This window comes from Cebus imitator, unplaced genomic scaffold, assembly GCF_001604975.1.
Source record: "Cebus imitator isolate Cc_AM_T3 unplaced genomic scaffold, Cebus_imitator-1.0 Scaffold136, whole genome shotgun sequence".
Lineage (NCBI taxonomy): Eukaryota > Metazoa > Chordata > Mammalia > Primates > Cebidae > Cebus > Cebus imitator.
The window spans coordinates 3,216,511-3,235,285 of NW_016107451.1; the positions used below are offsets into that span (position 1 = coordinate 3,216,511).

Sequence of the window (18,775 nt, forward strand, 5' to 3'; positions counted from 1 at the left end):
AGTTTGAGACCAGCCTGGCCAACATAGTGAAACGCCATCTCTACTAAAAATACAAAAAAATTTAGCTGGGCTTGGTGGCGGGCGCCAGCTATCCCAGCTACTTGGGAGACTGAAGTAAGGAGAATTGATTCATCAAAAGAAATTTAAGGAGAATGAAAGTGCAAGCCACAGAATCAATGTTTGTACTACATACCTGATAAAGGATTCATGTATTTAAAAAAAACTCTATAAATTAATGAAAAATTAAAATTACAGAAACCCAAATTAAATATGAACAAAATCTTGAACAAGCACTTCACAAAATAGAAACTCAAATGCCAAATAAATGTATAAAAAGCTGCTCAACCTTGTTTACAAACAGGCAAATGCACACTAAAACCACAAGGAACTACTGCTGTACATGTATACTAGGCTTGCAAAAATTTTAAAGTTTGACAGTTCCAAGAGTTGGTGGGGATGTAGGGCAATGGGAACCTTCAAACACTGCTGGTGGAAGACTTTAGAAAGAGCTGAAATAATACATATGCTGTGATAAAATAATTCCCCTCCCAATTTCTTCCTAAAGGAATATGTACTTATGGACATCAGGATACACATGCATGAATGTTCATTGCAGCAGTCTTTGAAAAGTAGAAACATTGCTCAGTTCTCTTCCTCTATATTGCGACAGAGGAAAGAATCTGATATTCATTAACTGAACATATCTGAAATAATGTGCTATTATACCCTCTGTTCAAAGGCAAAACTCTTTCAGTAAAAGCTGCTCAATTGTGTAGAGAGCTTAGCTTATGAAACTTCCTTTCCTCATTTTGCATTAATTTTTGAAGACCAGAAATGCCATTTCCGAAAATGTTAGTGGACACATAAAAATGGTCATACGCTTTGTTAAACAGATGAAATGAATATATGAAGAAGTAAAGAATGTATGTAGAAGTAAAGAAATTAAACCTTAGGGCAAAATGCCTTAATATCATTGGTGGATCAATGTAGTTCAACAGGAAAAAAATGTAATAAGCTTATCTCATTGATATTACCAAAAAGAAATTCTCAATCAAGTTTTAATACATTTCCTATTTTTCCAGTGAAAACCCCTTTCCTACCTTGTCATTCTAAACCAGTTCACCTTCTCTCTCTCTCTTTTTTTTTTTTAATTTTATTTTTGAGGGTTGGTACAGCTTTTGAAACTTTAATGATAAGAAGAAATCTATTAGCTGTTGATTTCTTCTCAAAAGGCGCTCTAACCTTTTAGAAAGCCTAGAAGTTTCATTTTTCAAGAACAATCTTACCATAAAAAAACTCAGTAAGACACAGACAATGAATAGGTAAGAAACAAATCAAAGAAAAAGAAGAAACCAAGTGTTTTGGAATATTTGGTGCACTGAATTTGTTTAAGATTAAGAAGCCTAAACTTCTCATTGTAAATAGGAAGGTACAAGTCCTTTCATAATATGCTGCCTATTTACTCCACAGGCCAAGAAAGGTAAAGGCTTTGGGGCCTGTGATCAAAGAGTCAGCACTTAGGGTTTTGGTGATACTGGTAATGATTAAATAAGACAACGCTGGGGCAAACACTGTTACGGCCAATGACCTGTGCACCCAAGGCAGCTTCTTCAGTTTCAAGTTGGGACAGAGGAGCACCAAGCAGAGGATCTAGAACAGCGTCCTGGTACAGGTGGTGGCAGAGCAGCAACCTGCCTGAAGCTCTGCAAGCCTACAACATTCTTTTTAACATTCCCAAGCTGGAAACATATAAAATGTCCATAAGCCATACAAAAAATAAATAAAGTATGGTATTTTCTTATGGTAGAATATTACACTGCAAAGAAAATGAATGAGCAATGGCTATACACCACAACATGGATGAATCTTGCAGACAGAGTTATCATAAGGCAGACACAAGGTATACATACTGATTATATTTTTGAAATATGAAAAATAGGGAAAACTATATTGTGTAGGATTCATAAATAGTTGATAAAACTATAAAGTAAAGCAAGAAAATTATTACCAAAATTAGTGGTTACTACTGGGGTGGAAGGTGATGGGATTATGACGGGAACAAGGTATGCAGGAGCCACTACTACAGTAGCCACTACTCTTGTCCTGAGTAGTGTTTAGATGTCTATTTACTTTATGACAACTAGGTAAACTGTAGTTTTATTTACTTTCTAAGTGTTATATTTCACAATGAAATGGTTTAAAAGCAATAAATTAGCATTTCGGTTTCTTTTTTAAAAAGAAAAAATAGGCTGGGCACAGTGGCTCATGCCTGTAATCCCAGCACTTTGGGAGGCTGATGCGGGCAGGATCACCAGGTTGGGAGATCGACACCATCCTGGCCAACAAGGTGAAACCCTGTCTCTACTAAAATACAAAAAACTAGCTGGGCATGGTGGCACGTGCCTGTAGTCCCAGTTACTTGGCCCAGTTATTTGGGAGGCTGAGGCAGGGGAATCACTTGAACCTGGGAGGCAGAGGTTGTAGTGAGCCAAGATCGTGCCACTGCACTCCAGCCTGGTGACAGAGCAAGACTCCATCTCAAAAAAAGAAAAGAAAAAGTAATATTTATTTATTTAATTTTAATTTTTTTTTTTTTTTTTTTTGAGACTGGGTTTCACTCTGTTACCCAGGCTGGAGTGCAGCAGTGGTGTGATCATAGCTCACTGCAGCTTCAAACCCCTGGGCTCAAGCAATCCTCCTGCCTTGGCCTCCCAAAGCACTACGATTGTAGGCTTGAACCACTGTACCCAGCCAATATTTTTATTTATTTTTCTTATTTTAAAATTATACTTTAAGTTCTGGGATAAATGTGCAGAACATGCAGGTTCGTTATATAGGCATATATGTGCCATGTTGGTTTGCTGCACCCATCAACCCTTTATCGATATTAGGTATTTCTCCCTTTGTCCCCCACCCCCCGACAGGCCCCAGTGTGTGATGTTCCCCTCCTTGTATCCATGTGTTTAACTTCCACTTACAAGTGAGAACACACAGTGTTTGGTTTTCTTTTCTTGTACTAGTTTGCTGAGAATAATGGTTTCCAGCTTCATCCATGTCCCTGCAAAAGACAGGAACTCATCCTTTTTATGGCTGTATAGTATTCCATGGTGTATATGTGCCATATTTTCTTTATCCAGTCTATCATTAATAAGCATTTGAGTTCGTTCCAAATCTTTGCTATTGTGAATAGCGCTGCAATAAACACACATGCACACGTGTCTTTATAGTAAAATGATTTATAATCCTTTGGGTATATATCCAGTAATGGGATTGCTGGGTCGAATGGTGTTTCTGGTTCTGGATCCTTGAGGAATCGCCACACTGTCTTGCACAATGGTTGAACTAATTTACACTCCCACCAACAGTGTAAAAGTGTTCCTATTTCTCCACATCCTTGCCAGCATCTGTTTGATCTGTTTGTTTCCTGACTTTTTTTTTTTTTTTTGAGACACAGTTTCATTCTTTTTGCCCAGGCTGGAGTTTCACTCTTGTTGCCCAGGCTGGAGTGCAATGGTGCAATCTCGGCTAACTGCAACCTCTGCCTCCCAGGTTCAAGTGATTCTCCTGCCTCAGCCTCCCAAGTAGCTGGGATTACACGCATGCACCACCACGCTCAGCTAATTTTTTGTATTTTTAGTAGAGACAGTGTTTCTCCATATTGGTCAGGCTGGTCTCGAACTCCCGACCTCAGGTGATCTGCCTACCTCAGCCTCCCAAAGGGCTGGGATTACAGGTGTGAGCCACTGTGCCCAGCCATATCCTGATTTTTTAATGATTGTCATTCTAACTGGCGTGAGATGGTATCTCGTTGTGGTTTTGATTTGCATTTCTCTAATGACCAGTGATGATGAGCTTTTTTTCATATGTTTGCTGGCTGCATAAATTTCTTCTTTTGAGAAGTGTCTGTTCATATCCTTTGCCCACTTTTTGATGGGGTTGTTTGCTTTTCTCTTGTAAATTTATTTAAGTTCTTGTAGATTCTGGATATTAGCCCTTTGTCAAATAGATAGATTACAAAAAATTATCTGCCATTCTGTAGGTTGCCTGTTCACTCTGATGATAGTTTCTTCTGCTGTGCAGAAGCGCTTTCGTTTAAAAAACATGGAACACTTCATGAGTTTGTGTGTCATCCTTGGGCAGGGGCCATGCCAATCTTCTCTCTGCATTGTTCCAGTTTTAGTATATGTACTGCTGAAGCGAGCATGTATTTTGGTTTCTTAATCAGTCTCATAAGCATGCCTAACATTAGAGACTCAAGTTTGATAATTTGAATGGATTTATTTTTTTGAGACAGAGTCTCACTCTGTCACCCCAGCTATATTGCAATGGCCCGATCACAGCTCATTGCAACCTCTGCCTCCCGGGTTCAAGCGATTCTCGTGCTTCAGCCTCCCGAGTAGCTGGGACTACAGGTGTGTGCCGCCACATCCTGATAACTTTTTGTTTTGTATTTTTAGTAGAAATGGGGTTTCACCATGTTGGCCAGGCTGGTCTTGAACTCCTGAGCTCAAGTGATCTGCTCACCTTGGCCCCCCAAAGTGCTAGGATCACAGGTGTCAGCCGCTGTGCCCAGCTTTGAGTGGATTTTTAAAAGTGAGCACTAAGTTTGTAAAGCTGAGGTTCCAAAATGACCCAAATTCAGGAGAGGTATAATATGGAAAGATGTCTACACAGGAAAGAGAGAAAAAGACTTAAGTTTAAATTCTGACTCTACAATTTGCTAGCTTTGCAATCTTAAACAGTTTCGTCATCCAAAAAGTGCTGACCTATAGGGTTGTGAGGATGTTCATAAGAGATAAAGTGGACAGGCTGGGCCGGGTGGCTTACACCTGTAATCCCAGCATTTTGGGGTATTAACCCAGGAGGATCACCTGAGGTCAGGAGCTCAAGACCAGCCTGGCCAACATAGTGAAATTCTGCCTCTACTAAAAATATAAAAATACAAATATTAGCTGGCTGTGGTGGTGTGCACCTGTAATCCCAGCGACTCAGGAGGCTGAGTCAGGAGAATCTCTTGAACTTGGGAGGCAGAGGTTGTAGTGAGCAGAGATCACACCACTGCACTCCAGCTTGGGCATCATAGTGAGACTCTGTCTCAGAAACAAACAAACAAAAAGAGATAAAGTGGACAAACTCTCAGTAAAGGATACTTATTGTATATAACTTTCTTAGGTGCCTGGCCTAAGGAGCTAACCAAGAGGCTGATGTCTCACTCCTAAATGGCCAATAATTTATCTCACCATGGAGATTTAAAATAGACAAAAAAACCTTCTCTTTAAAAAAAAATTATTGCATGCTCTTTACAAACTGTGAAAAATAAAAATCTTCTCTTGTTACCAAGCTATCATTTATCCAACCTTGAAAGACTGTTCATTAATCCAATAAATATTTATAGGGTACCAATCATATGTAAGGCATTATAACCTGTATAGTTCTGGCCATTGTTCCTTAAGAAATATGTAGTATTGTTAGAATATGTTCAGAGTCAGCAAGTTAAAATGATCTAAGAAATGTCCTTGAAGAGAAAGTGAAAGGCTGTCTTATGAGAACATGTGATAAAGATTTAGAATTTAATTTAAAACTACAAAGACTTGAAGGAATATGATCAGTCTTCAAAAACTCATGAAGGGTGAGGATAGGGAAGAGTTTTATTTGAATAATCCTGAAATACTAGAACTCCCGAGAAGGGCTTCCTTGAAGTTTGGGATAAACGAATATTTGTTTTCCTCTATATCCCTCCTGCTAGACTGTGAGCTCTTGAAAACTAGGGACTTTTCTTATCCATGTTTATGTCACTTTTCAAATAAGAGCATTTTAACCCGCTAGGCCAGGAGTGGGCAAACTTTTCTCATAAAGGGCCAGGTAATAAATATTTTAGACTTTGTGGGTCATATGGTTTAATCACAACTATCAAATCTCCTACTGTAGCACAAAAGCAGCCATAATATGTAAACAGACAGATCTGGCTGCCAATAAAATTTTATTTATAAAACAGAAGGCAGACCGAATTTGACCTACAGGCCAAAGTTTGCTTACCCCTGCAGCATGGGGATAAGGATTATGTCTATTTTGCCTACATTAAACTTTCAGTGTCTACAAAATTGCACATGAATATTTATTGATTATTGAATTTCAGAACCTTCAATAGAGGCTTACAGAAACTAAGACCTTAATATATATTTACAGAACTAAGCCATAATTAAAAGTAAGTACTATTTAACATGGAGGTTAATTTTAAACATTTATGTGGTTCATAAACTTTAGATGAATCTGTGTATGGCAGTTCTACATATATTATTTTAAAACAAACATTTGGGAGATGTTGCCTTAACTATTTCATGCTGTTGTATTAGGAAGAACAACTTTGCTCTTCCATGAATTGTACCTTGATGCAGTTGAGATTTGCCTGAACCAATAATAATGGATACATCTAATAGGGATAAATAAGTCTAATGATACACAGGGCAGGACAGCTCAGGTTTAGGCTCAGGTCACTGAAGTTTGGTAAGTACTAAAAATTTTAGATGATGTTGTCAGAAGATTATGTAATTTAATGCCTTTTTCTATTTACAGGTTGATAACATACACATCCTTACTTAGCAGGGAAAAGTTAAAGGAGGAAGTTATTAGACAGCTCATATTGTCCACATTTATAGATCCTATCATGAATTATCAAGTAGAGGAATTTAGATTCGTTTCTTCCCAGGGCCAAATGAAACCCTTCCATAAAGGATGTGCCCACAAGAGTTACCTTGATGTTTTCTTCCTGAAGTAAGCTATTATGTTGCTTTAAGTCCAAGTTCTTCCCTCGTTCATATCGAAGCTCATTTTCAGCTGAGTTGCATAGAACCTGGAGCCGGTGCAAATTCTGGCGAAGTTGCTGTACTTCCTCTTGCTGGTTGTATTTTAGTTTTTCTCCAGATGATGGATGCTAAAGCAAACATTTTGAAAGAGAAACATGGACAATTAGAAGGAATACTGGTAAGACATGCGTTCAAGCTGTCAAAACCAGATTTGTAGAATGTGATTACTCACATGTAAATGTTTTTGGAGTTAGCTTATCTACAACAAACTACTCTTTTATATTTATGGATAGTTGGTACATGTTCATATAATACCTGTTATATTAGAGTGAAAATAACAAGAAAATTATGTTAACAAAACTACTTACACACAGAAAACTAACTTTATTTTTCACATCAATGATAGACGCACAGACAATTTTAGAGTAAAACACATTTAAAATGGGAAGTTCAAAGAGTCTATATGTTAAGAAGTAGTGAGAGAGAGAGAAAGAGAGAGTGTGTGCTTGTGTGTGGTGTCTGTTGGAAAAAAAAGAAAGAGGAAACTTAGTAAGAGACTTACTAAGTTTCTAGCCTTCCTCATCAGTTTCCTTTTATTACTCTATGATTCTTCTCCCATAAACACACTCCCATAAAACACACCCTTTTAAGGCTGAATAGTATTGCATTTTGTACACACACACACACACACACACACACACACACACACACACACAAAACTTCTGCAGATATCTCTTTGACATACTGGTTTCAAATACCTTGGATATATACCTGGAAGTGAAATTGCTGGATCATATGAGTAGCTCTATTTTTAATTTTTTGAGGAACCTCCATACTGTTTTCCATATTGGCTGTACTAATTTACATTCATACCCACAGTGTTGAAGTGTTCTGTTTTCTCCACATCCTTGCCAATACTTATCTTTTGTCTTTTTGATAAAAGCCATTCTAATAGGTGTGAAGTGATATCTCATTGTGGTTTTAGTTTGTGTTTCCCTAATAATTCACGACGTTGAACATTTTTTCACATACCTGTTGGCGTTTTGCATGTCTTCTTTTGAGAAAGGTCTATTTGCATCCTTTGCATATTTTTTAATTGGACTATTTGTTTTCTTGCTATTGAGTTGTTTGAGTTCCTTATATATTTTGGATATTACCCGCTTATCAGATGTATGATCTACAAATATTTTTGCCCATTCTGTAGGTTGTCTCTTTACTCTGTTGATTGTTTCCTTTGCTGTACAGAAGGTTTTTAACTTGACGCAACCCCATTTATCTATTTTGCTTTTCGAATCACATCCAAAAAATCGTTGTCAAGAAAAGTGTGAAATATTTTCCATAAGTGTCAATCAATGGATGAATGGAAAAGAAAATACGGTATACACACACACACACACACACACACACACACACACACACACAATGCAATACTGTTCAGCCTTTAAAAAGAGAGAAATCCTACAGTGGCTCATGCCTGTAATCCCAACACTTTGGGAGGCCGAGGCGGGTGGTTTGCCTGAGCTCAGGAGTTCGAGACCAGCCTGGGCAATATGGTGAAACCCCATCTTTACTAAAATACAAAAAATTAGCTGGGCATGGCAGTGTGTACCTGTAGTCTCAGCTACTTGGAAGGCTGAGGGACAGAATTGCAAGAACCCAGGAGTGGGAGGTTGCAGTGAGCCAAGACTGCACCACTACACTCCAGCCTGGGCGACAGAGCGAAACTCTGTCTCAAAAAAAAAAAGAGAGAGAGAGAGAAAGGAAAAGAGAGAAATCCTTTTATTTGTCACAACATGAATAAACTTGAAGGGCATTATGCTAAGTGAAATAAGTCAGGCACAGAAAGACAAATACTGCATGATCTCACTTATATGTGGACTCTAAAAAAGTTGAACTTATTAAGTTGAACTCATAGAAGCAGCAAATAGAATGGTGGCTGCCAGAGACTGGGGAGGGGAGGCATGGAATGGGAAGATGTTGGTCAAAGGGTGCAAAGCTTCTGATAGGCAGGATAAATTCTGGAGATGTATTGCATAGCATGGTGACTATACTTAATAATAATGTGTTGTATACTTGAAAATTGCTAAAAGAGTAGATCTTAAATGTTCTCACAAAAAGTATGTGAGATAGATATGTAAATTAGCGTGATTTAATCATCTCACCATGTATATATATATCAAAACATCAGGTTGTACACCACATATATACAATGTTTGTCAATAATCCTGAATAGACTGGGCATGGTAGTCCACGCCTGTAATCCCAGCACTTTGGGAGGCTTAGGTGGGTGGATGACCTGAGGTCAGGAATTTGAGACCAGCATGGCCAACATGGTGAAATCCCATCTCTACTAATAGTACAAAAATTAGCCAGGTGTGGTGGCATGCACCTGTAGTCCTAGCTACTTGGGAGGCTGAGACATGAGAATCGCTTGAACCTGGGAGGTGGAGGTTGCAGTGAGCCAAGATCACACCATTGCATTCCAGCCTGAGTGATAGAGAGAGACACTGTCTCCAAAAAAAAAGAAGAAAAAAAAAAGTCTTGAATAAAGCTATAAAAAATAAAGCACATGTATCAAACATCAGCAATACACTTTCCTATCAGGCTTCTCCAGTGAAATAAGAGAACCGTCATTTGGACATTCTACAAAAGGTAGGCACAAGTAGGTACGCTGAATAGATAAACAATTCAATTTTATACAATTCAATAGATAAGATATTCTTAGCGTTTCCTTAGTCCTGGTCCAGTATGCTTCCTGTCTACAACTTTCTAAAAAGCCATGTCATTGTTTTAGTTTTAGCTTGCTTATATCCCTAAAGTAACACAGAGGCCCTCAAGTCCTGTTGGCTCTTCAATTCCCATTTTGGTTTAGCTAAAAAGACAATCTAAATACAATCTGCTTTTCTTAGAGCTGCAAGACTCTAAGATCCCTAGAAAAAAATCTTCAATGGAGTATAATATAATTATGAAGAAGCCTCACTTTAAAAAAATTTCTTCTAAAAAAACCAGTATACATGTGCAGAATGTGCAGGTTTGTTACATAGGTATATGTGTGCCATGGTGGTTTGCTTTCCCTGTTGACCCATCCTCCAAGTTCCCTCCCCTCACCTCCCACGCTCCACAGGCCCTAGTGTGTGTTATTCCCCTCTCTGTATCCATGTGTTCTCAATGTTCAACTCCCACTTATGAGTGAGATAACATGCAGTGTTTGGTTTTCTGTTGTTGTGTTAGTTTGCTGAGGATGATGTCTTCCAGCTTTATCCATGTCCCTGCAAAGGACATGATCTCATTCCTTCTTATGGCTGCATAGCATTCCATGGTGTATATATACCACATTTTCTTTATCCAGTCTGTAATTGATGGACATTTGGGTTGGTTCCATGTCTTGGCTATTGTAAATAGTGCTGCAATAAACATATTGTAAATAGTGCTGCAATAAACATGTGCATGTGTCTTTACAGTAGAAGGATTTATATTTCTTTGGGTATTATTTCTATGGGATTACTGGGTCAAATTGTATTTCTGGTTCTAGATCCTTGAGGAATCACCATGCTGTCTTCCGCAGTGGTTGAACTAATTTACATTCCCACCAACAGTATAAAAGCATTCCTATTTCTCCACAGCCTCACCAGCATCTATTGTTTCCTAACTTTTTAATAATTGCCATTCTGACTAGTGTGAAATGGTATCTCATTGTGGTTTTGATTTGCATTTCTCAGATGGTCAGTGATGTTGAGCTTTTTTCATATGTTTGTTGGCCAAGTAAATGTCTTCTTTTGAGAAGCGTCTGTTCATATCCTTTGCCCACTTTTTGATGGGGTTTTTTTTTCTTGTAAATATGTTTAAGTTCCTTGTAAATTCTGGATATTAGACCTTTGTCAGGTGGGTAGATTGCAAAAATTTTCTCCCATTCTGCAGGTTGCCTGTTCATGCTGGTGATAGTTTCTTTTGCAGTGCAGAAGCTGTTTAGTTTAATTAGATCTCATTTGTCAATTTTGGCTTTTGTTGCAATTGCTTTCAGCATTTTTGTCATAAAGTCTTTGTCCATGCCTATGTCCTGAATGGTACTGCCTAGCTTTTCTTCTAGGGTTATTATGGTTTTGAGTTTTACATTTAAGGCTTTAATCCATCTTGAGTTAATTTTTGTTTAAGGTATAGGGAAGGGGTCCAGTTTCAGTTTTCTGCATATGGCTAGCCAGTTTTCCAGCACCATTTACTGAATAGGAGATCCTTTCCCCATTGCTTCTTTTTGTCGGGTTTGTCGAAGATCAGATGGTTGTAGATGTGTCGTGTTATTTCTAAGGTCTCCGTTCTGCTCTACCAGTCTATATGTTTGTTTTGACACCAGTACCATGCTGTTTTGGTTACTGTGGCCTTGCAGTATAGTTTGAATTCAGGTAGCATGATGCCTCCAGCTTTGTTCTTTTTGCTTAGGAATGGCTTGGCTATATGGCTTTGGTTCCATATGAAATTTTAAATAGTTTTTTTTTTCTAATTCTGTGAAGAATGTCAATGGTAGTTTGATGGGAATACCACTGAATCTATAAATTACGTTGGGCAATATGGACATTTTCATAATACTGATTATTCCTATCCATGAGGATGGAATGTTTTTCCATTTGTTTGTGTTCTTTCTTATTTCCTCGAGCAGTGGCTTGTAGTTCTCCTTTCACATCCCTTGTTAGCCATATTCCTGGGTATTCTCTTTGTAGTGATTGTGAATGGGAGTTCATTCATGATTTGACTCTCTGCTTGCCTATTGTTGGTGTAAAGGAATGATTGTGATTTTTGCACATTGATTTTGTATCTTGAGACTTTGCTGAAGTCACTTATCAGTTAAGTTTTTGGGCTGAGATGATGGGGTTTTCTAAATATAAAATCATGTCATCTGCAGAGACAACTTGCCTGATTGCCAGAACTTCCAATACTACACTGAATAAGAGTGGCGAGAGAGGGCATCCTTGTCTTGTATGAGTTTTCAAAGGGAATGCTTCCAGCTTTTGCTCATTCAATATGATATTGGCTGTGGGTTTGTCATAAATAGCTGTTATTATTTTGAGATATGTCCCATTAGTACCTAGGTTATTGAGAGTTTTTAACATGAAGGGATGCTGAATTTTATCAAAGGCCTTTTCTGCATCTATTGAGAGAATCATGTGGTTTTTGTCTTTGATTCTGTTTATGTGATGGATTATGTTTATTGATTTGTGTATGTTGAATCAGCCTTGCATCCCAGGGATGAAGCTGACTTGATTGTGGTAGATAAGTTTTTTGATGTGCTGCTGGATTCAGTTTGCCAGTATTTTATTGAGGATTTTAGCATCGATGTTCATCAGGGATATTGACCTGAAGTTCTCTTTTTTTATTGTGTCTCTTCCCAGTTTTAGTATCAGGATGATGCTGGCTTCATAAAACGAGTTAGGGAGGAGTCCCTCCTTTTCAATTGTTTGGAATAGTTTCAGAAGGAATGGTACTAGCTCCTCTTTGTATTTCTGGTAGAATTCAGCTGTGAATCCTTCTGGTCCTAGGCTTTTTTTAGTTGGTAGGCTATTAGTTACTGCCTCAATTTCAGAGCTTGTTATTAGTCTATTCAGGGATTCAACTTCTTCCTGGTTAAGTCTTGGCAGGCTGTATGAGTCCAGGAATTTATCCATTTCTTCTAGATTTTCTAGTTTATTTCCATAAAGATGTTTATAGTATTCTCTGACGGTAGTTTGTATTTCTGTGGGGTCAGCGGTGATATCCCCTTATGATTTTTATTGTGTCTATTTGATTCTTCTTGCCTTTCTTTTTATTAGTCCAGCTATTGGTCTAACTGTTTTGTTAATTTTTTCAAAAAACCAGTCCCCAACTGGGCACGGTGGCTCACGCCTGTAATTCCAGCACTTTAGGAGGACGAGGTGGGCAGATCATGAGGACAGGAGTTTGAGACCAGCCTGGACAGCATGGTGATACCCCATCTCTACTAAAAATACAAAAAATTAGCCAGGCATGGTGGTGCACAAAGAGGGAAATTTATCAATGTAGATCAAAAAAGACAAAGAAGGGCATTACATAATGGTAAAGAGAACAATTCAACAAGAAGAGCTAACAATTCTAAATATATAGGCACCCAATACAGGAGCATCCAGATTCATAACACAAGTTCTTAGAGACCTACAAAGAGACTTAGACTCCCACATAATAGTGGGAGACTTTAACACTGCACTGTCAGTATTACACAGATCAATGAGACAGAAAATTAACAAGGATATTCAGGACTTTAACTCTGCTCTGGATCTAATGGACCTAGTAGACGTCTACAGAACTCTCTCTGTGTGTCTTTGCATGTAAGATGGGTCTCCTAACATAGTACACCGATGGGTCTTGACTCTTTATCCAATTTGCCAATCTGTGTCTTTTAATTGGGACATTTAGCCCATTTACATTTAAGGTTAGTATTGTTATGTGCGAAGTTGATCCTGTCATCGTGATGCTATTTGATTATTTTGCACACTAGTTTATGCAGTTCTTCGTAGTGTCGTTGGTCTTTATATTTTGGTATGTTTTTGCAGTGGCTGGTATCGGTTTTTCCTTTCCATATTTAGTGCTTCTTTCAGGAGCTCTTGCAGGGCAGGCCTGGTGGTAATGAAATCCCCCAGCATTTGCTTGTCTGGAAAGAATTTTATTTCTCCTTTGCTTATGAAGTTTAGTTTTGCTGGATATGAAATTCTGGGTTAAAAATTATTTAAGAATGTTGAATATTGCCACTTAATCTCTTCTGGCTTATAGAGTTTCTGCTGAAAGGTCCACTGTTAGACTGATGGGCTGCCCTTTGTAGGTGACCTGGCCATTCTCTATGGCTGACCTTAACAGTTTTTCCTTCATTTCGACCTTGGAGCATCTGATGATTATGTGTCTTGGGGTAGATCTTCTCATGGAATATCTTAATGGTAGAAGAACACTCACTTTGGAATTAGATACACCTGTGTTTCAATCCTGACTCTACTACTTATTAATGGGTGATCCTGGAAAGATTACTTCATCTTTCTATACTTCAATTTCCTTATCTTAAGATGTGGATAATAATGATTACTGCTGGATGGGGTGAAGAGTTAGTAAGATAACACATGTAAGCACTTAGCACAATTTCTGGCACTTAATAAGCACTCAGTAATGTTACCCATTACAGTTGATGATGCTTCCTAAATTTACTTTAACTGTCTTCATTTTCCATCTGCAAACAACCTGGAATGCCTTGATCACCATTCTACCTTCTTGTTTAACCATTATATAACAGCTTTTAACAATTAATTAATAATCAACAGCCCATAGGACCATTTAACATACCAAAACAGAAATACTATATACAAGAGATGCACCCCATTTTTACCAAGGGGACAAAGGCCCAAAAGTTTTAGCTTCTTTGGAAGGCTGGAAAAACCAGAACAGTAGTTCTTCCCACCTACATTTTCCAGGTCAGCTACTCTGCCAGAGTAGAAATGCAAATTAGTTTTCAACACAGTCAGCTGTTGAAGCAGCTAGATAAGCAGCCAACAAGAGTCTCTTTTTTTCCCACCATATAATCCTGGTAGAAAGTTACTGCAGAGCATATATGCTCGATCAGGTTACTAGGAACCATATAAAAGGGAAAGGTAAGTACACAGGGGTCTTTTACTTTTCTCAAGCAACAGATCTATTATGCCAATTAATTCATAATCAACAGCCTATAGGACCATTTAACATATCAAAAACTTCATTTATTCATCTGTAAATTAAAGACATAAGACCAGATGATGCCTAACATCTTTTCCAGCTTCCTTAAGAATTAAAATAAAACAAGTTGGAACTAGCCTTAACTATCCTAATTTTATCAGCTTTTAATATTTTAAAATATTATTTTAATAAAATAAATATTAAGTACAAATGAACTTCATAGACTGGTGTAGGAATCCACGAGCCCCACACGTTGGGTGCCAGAATGTAGGGAACCAGCCCTACATCACCCATGGGTATCCCGAGTTCAGTGGGACAAAGGAATGAGAAAAAGACAGATTAAAAGAGAAAGTGGGACCAAGGGGCTATCACTTTATTCCTTTGGAAGAGACAGTAAAGGTCCCTAACTCTGATCATCCACACTATTTATTGGTTATAATCACTTTGATCTATAGGGTAGGGGGTGGAGTGATGGTGGAGTGAATTAATGAGCCAGAAGTGAATCAGTGAGCCAGAACTGGTATGTCATCCTAAGGATTGATAACAGTAGCAATTTGGGAGTTTCACAAAACAAGAACATGTGATTATCTTTAGCCTATTATCTATGTGTAGCTGATGGAACACGGGCCTTACATGGAACCTACAAGTCTGGCTACACTATAGTGCTACGAAGGGGCTTTACATCCTTGAGCACAATGTTTATGGTAACAGAGCCTAGGTCACCCTGCGCTGGAACATGAGGCATGGAGAGGCCTTCCTCCTTAGAGGAATTGGTTATGTTACTCATAACCAATTTATGTAGGCACTCTGTAAGTCCTTTCTCCTTTGCTGCTTTTTCCAACAGACTGGTCCCAATGGCAAGTTCAATCCTATAGTGGCAATAGAGTGAAGACTGCTGGCTAAGAAAATATTTGATCATCTTTGTGACCACAGTGTTCAGCTTCTGCTCAAGCTTCCCACACTGACCAGTGTCCACTGAGCAATGTCTATCTAGAGCTGTAAAAGTAATCTCTTCTTAAATATTTGATGTCATGCTCCCCTTAAAGAAACTGAGTGACTCCTTTTCCTTTCACAGGTGTATCTAAATCTCCTTACAGGTATATATTTTCCTCATTTACTGTGACTTGTCTAGTTTTGAAACTCTGTATCTGAATTCTTTCAAATATATTTTTGACTTCCTTTATTGTTACACTTCTTTTTCTAAATGTATACTTGAATCATGTTTCAAATGTATATTATCAGACTTCTGCAGTAGGTTTACTTATGAATACAAATGCCTCCCTTCTGTGGACCTTAAAATAATTTCTGGAAAGGTATATGTAAAGAAATCTTAATTGTATAAGAGAGAATCTACAAAATTCAGGTATAAGAACTGAAGTGGCTGTAGTCACTCCATTTATTTCTCCTACAGACAGATCCCTAGTAAAATAACAAAAGCCATAATTAAAATAATAAAATGTCTGTCATCTTTTCCTCACTAAAACAAAGTACTTTGTCTACTAAGCTACATACTAGAAATGGAAAATGTGGCACATCCTACCATCCCAATCCCATCTGGCTAGGGCAGACATCAACAGTCAATCAGCAATTTTCTTGCTGAGCTTAGATGGCATTTAAGAACATTTTATAACAAAGTACATCAACTGACAGACTTAGTTCAGATTTTAGTTGCTATTTTCTTGCTCACAAATATATATAACTCAAAGAGTGAAACTAGATTGTTTGTAATACAAAGGATAAATACTTAAGGGGATGGATGCCCCATCCTCCATGATATGGTTTTTATGCATTGCATACCTGTATCAAAGCAAATATATATACCTACTATGTACCCATAAAAATTTAAAAATATATACGTATAAGAATGATGGTATTTTAAATGATGCTTATATCCACAGCCAATCAGAGGAAATGAGCCCAGTCAGTGCCTGTGTTTATATCACCTACCTGGGCACCACTGTCATCTGAACTATCCCCAGAGCTCTGAGACTGAAGGAGGCTCTGATTTATATGGCTCAGCTCTTCTCTAAGCCTCACAACCTCCTCGGTCTTAATGGTCAACTGCTGTTCTTTTTCTTCATCTTTCATATCTCCATTCTGTTGTGAGCCCTCCTCCTTCTGCCCCTCTTTTGGAAAAGTGCCCTCCTTTACTGACTCCTCTGGAATTTCCTTCTGCTTTCTTTCTCCTAATTTGGGACTTGGTACAAATATAAAAATAAAATTATCAAAATGCTTATTATAGCAGTAGAATCTATAGTAGTAGGAAAAAAGCTACAAGTCAAGACAGTATTGCAAACAAGATTTTCAACCTAAATTCTATAGTGCAGCAGTCATTCTATTCTTAAAAATAAACTTTAAAAACAGAAAAGCAGGCCAGGTGCGGTGGTTCACACCTGTAATCCCAGCACTTTGGGAGGCCGAGGCATATAGAGAAAACACAAAGAATTGTATCAACTGGGCACGGTGGCTTATGCCTGTAATCCCAGCACTTTGGGAGGCTGAGGTGGGCGGATCACCTGAGGTCAGGAGCTGGACACCAGCCTGGCCAACATGGTGAAACCCCATCTCTACCAAAAATAAAAAAATTATCCAGGCATGGTGGTGCATGCCTATAGTCCCAGCTACTCAGGAGGCAGAGACACAAGAATCGCTTGAGCCTGGGAGACGGAGGTTGTAGTGAGCCAAGATCGTGCCACTGAATTCCAGCCCGGGTAACAGAGCGAGACTCCATCTCAAAACAAAAACAAAAACCCATAAATGAGTCATATTTTTAACTTAACATTCAGGGAGATGACCCATCATAGGTTTTCAGTTATAGCCAAACCACCACTTTAAATGAGATTTATACTTTTTCAACTTTGTATGGCATTGAGCAGACACAGGTTATAAAGATTTTAATAAGCACTAGCCACTTTGGTAGGCACTAGGGTTTCAACAGGACACGATCTCTGCCCTAAGGAGCTTACAATTTAGTGATGAATGAGGATAAGAAATGAGCTTACAATTAAGTGAGGAATGAGTAGTAAGTAATACAAGGCCTGATGGATGAGTAGGCACAAGCTAGACAAATGTAAAAGGAGGAAGGAGTGTTTGTACTTGTATGTGTGTATGGATTTTGGGGAGCGTGGGTGCTGGTAGGGAAGAGAATGTGAACAAAGATGTTTCAAAATGCTTTAATAAATAAGATGTATAAAATCCCAGCAGCAAAAGAGAGACTGTGCTTTAGGAAGATTATCTGGATGCCATGTGGGAGGGAAACCATTTGAGAGACTGTTGTAATAATCCATGTAATAAATAACAGTGAATAGAACTGTGATGGATTCTGGAGATATTTAAAAGACAATATTGATAAAATCTGTCATTTATTGGACGTGGCAGGTAAGGGAGAAAAAGGAATCGTCATGACACCTGAATTTCTGACTGGGTCAAATGGACAAGCAGATGGTAGACCAACATGGGGTAATGTGGCTCTGGACTGACTACAGTGATGTTGGTGGTGAAGATACAGACACAGAAAAATGTGACCAGAAACACTGGGGTTGGATAAAAGGAACCAGGGAGAAGGGGGGAAGTAACAGGAGGAGGATCATCCTAAACAGAAGCCTAAAAACTGGTAAGGAACAAGCAGAGGAGGTAAAAGCCATGGAAACCAAGTGGAGGGAATGCACCTTCAATGGTCAGAGTGTGTGGATGACAAGGAGAATGAACACAAATATGCTGGTTTTATTTTTATTCCTTCAGTCTTAAATTTTGTTTTGAGTACCTTGAAACCTAGCACAGCACACTTCACAGATTATAGTTGGTACTCAGATTCTTTAAGAAAGCAATTTGGCAATACAGATCAAGAGCCATGCCTGGGCATGGTGGCTCACTCCTGTAATCCCCAGACTTTTGGAGCCCAAGGCAGGCGGATCACCTGAGGTCAGGAGTTTGTGACCAGCCTGGCCAACATGGTGAAACCCTGTCTCTACTAAAAATACAAAAATTAGCCAGGTGTAGTGGCACATGCCAGTAGTCCCAGCTACTTGGGAGGCTGAGGCGGGAGAATAGCTTGAGCCCACGAGGCAGAGGTTGCAGTGAGCCAAGAACACACCACTGCACTCCAGCCTGAGTGACAGAGGGAGATTCTGTCTCAAAGAAAAAAGTGCCATAAAAATCTTCAGACTCGGGCCGGGCGCGGTGGCTCAAGCCTGTAATCCCAGCACTTTGGGAGGCCGAGGCGGGTGGATCACGAGGTCAAGAGATCGAGACCATCCTGGTCAACATGGTGAAACCCC

General features: G+C 38.7%; 1 protein-coding gene and 1 non-coding gene across 10 annotated transcripts in view; both read right to left on the reverse strand.

The window, feature by feature from the left end:
• Positions 1-18,775, reverse strand: part of CCDC30 (coiled-coil domain containing 30) — a 188,876-nt gene that overhangs the window by 83,300 nt on the left and 86,801 nt on the right. For 8 of the 9 annotated variants that reach the window (XM_037743178.1, XM_037743180.1, XM_037743183.1 and 5 more), the window contains one exon: positions 6,752-6,931. In XM_037743178.1, the coding sequence (XP_037599106.1) occupies positions 6,752-6,931 (180 nt within the window). Of the gene's footprint in view, positions 1-6,751; positions 6,932-16,445; positions 16,696-18,775 lie in introns of all 9 variants that reach the window. The other variant, XM_017541776.2, reaches the window with a different exon arrangement.
• On the reverse strand, positions 4,096-4,204 carry LOC119473177. Its single transcript, XR_005202381.1, has one exon. It is a non-coding gene; the product is annotated as a U6 spliceosomal RNA (small nuclear RNA).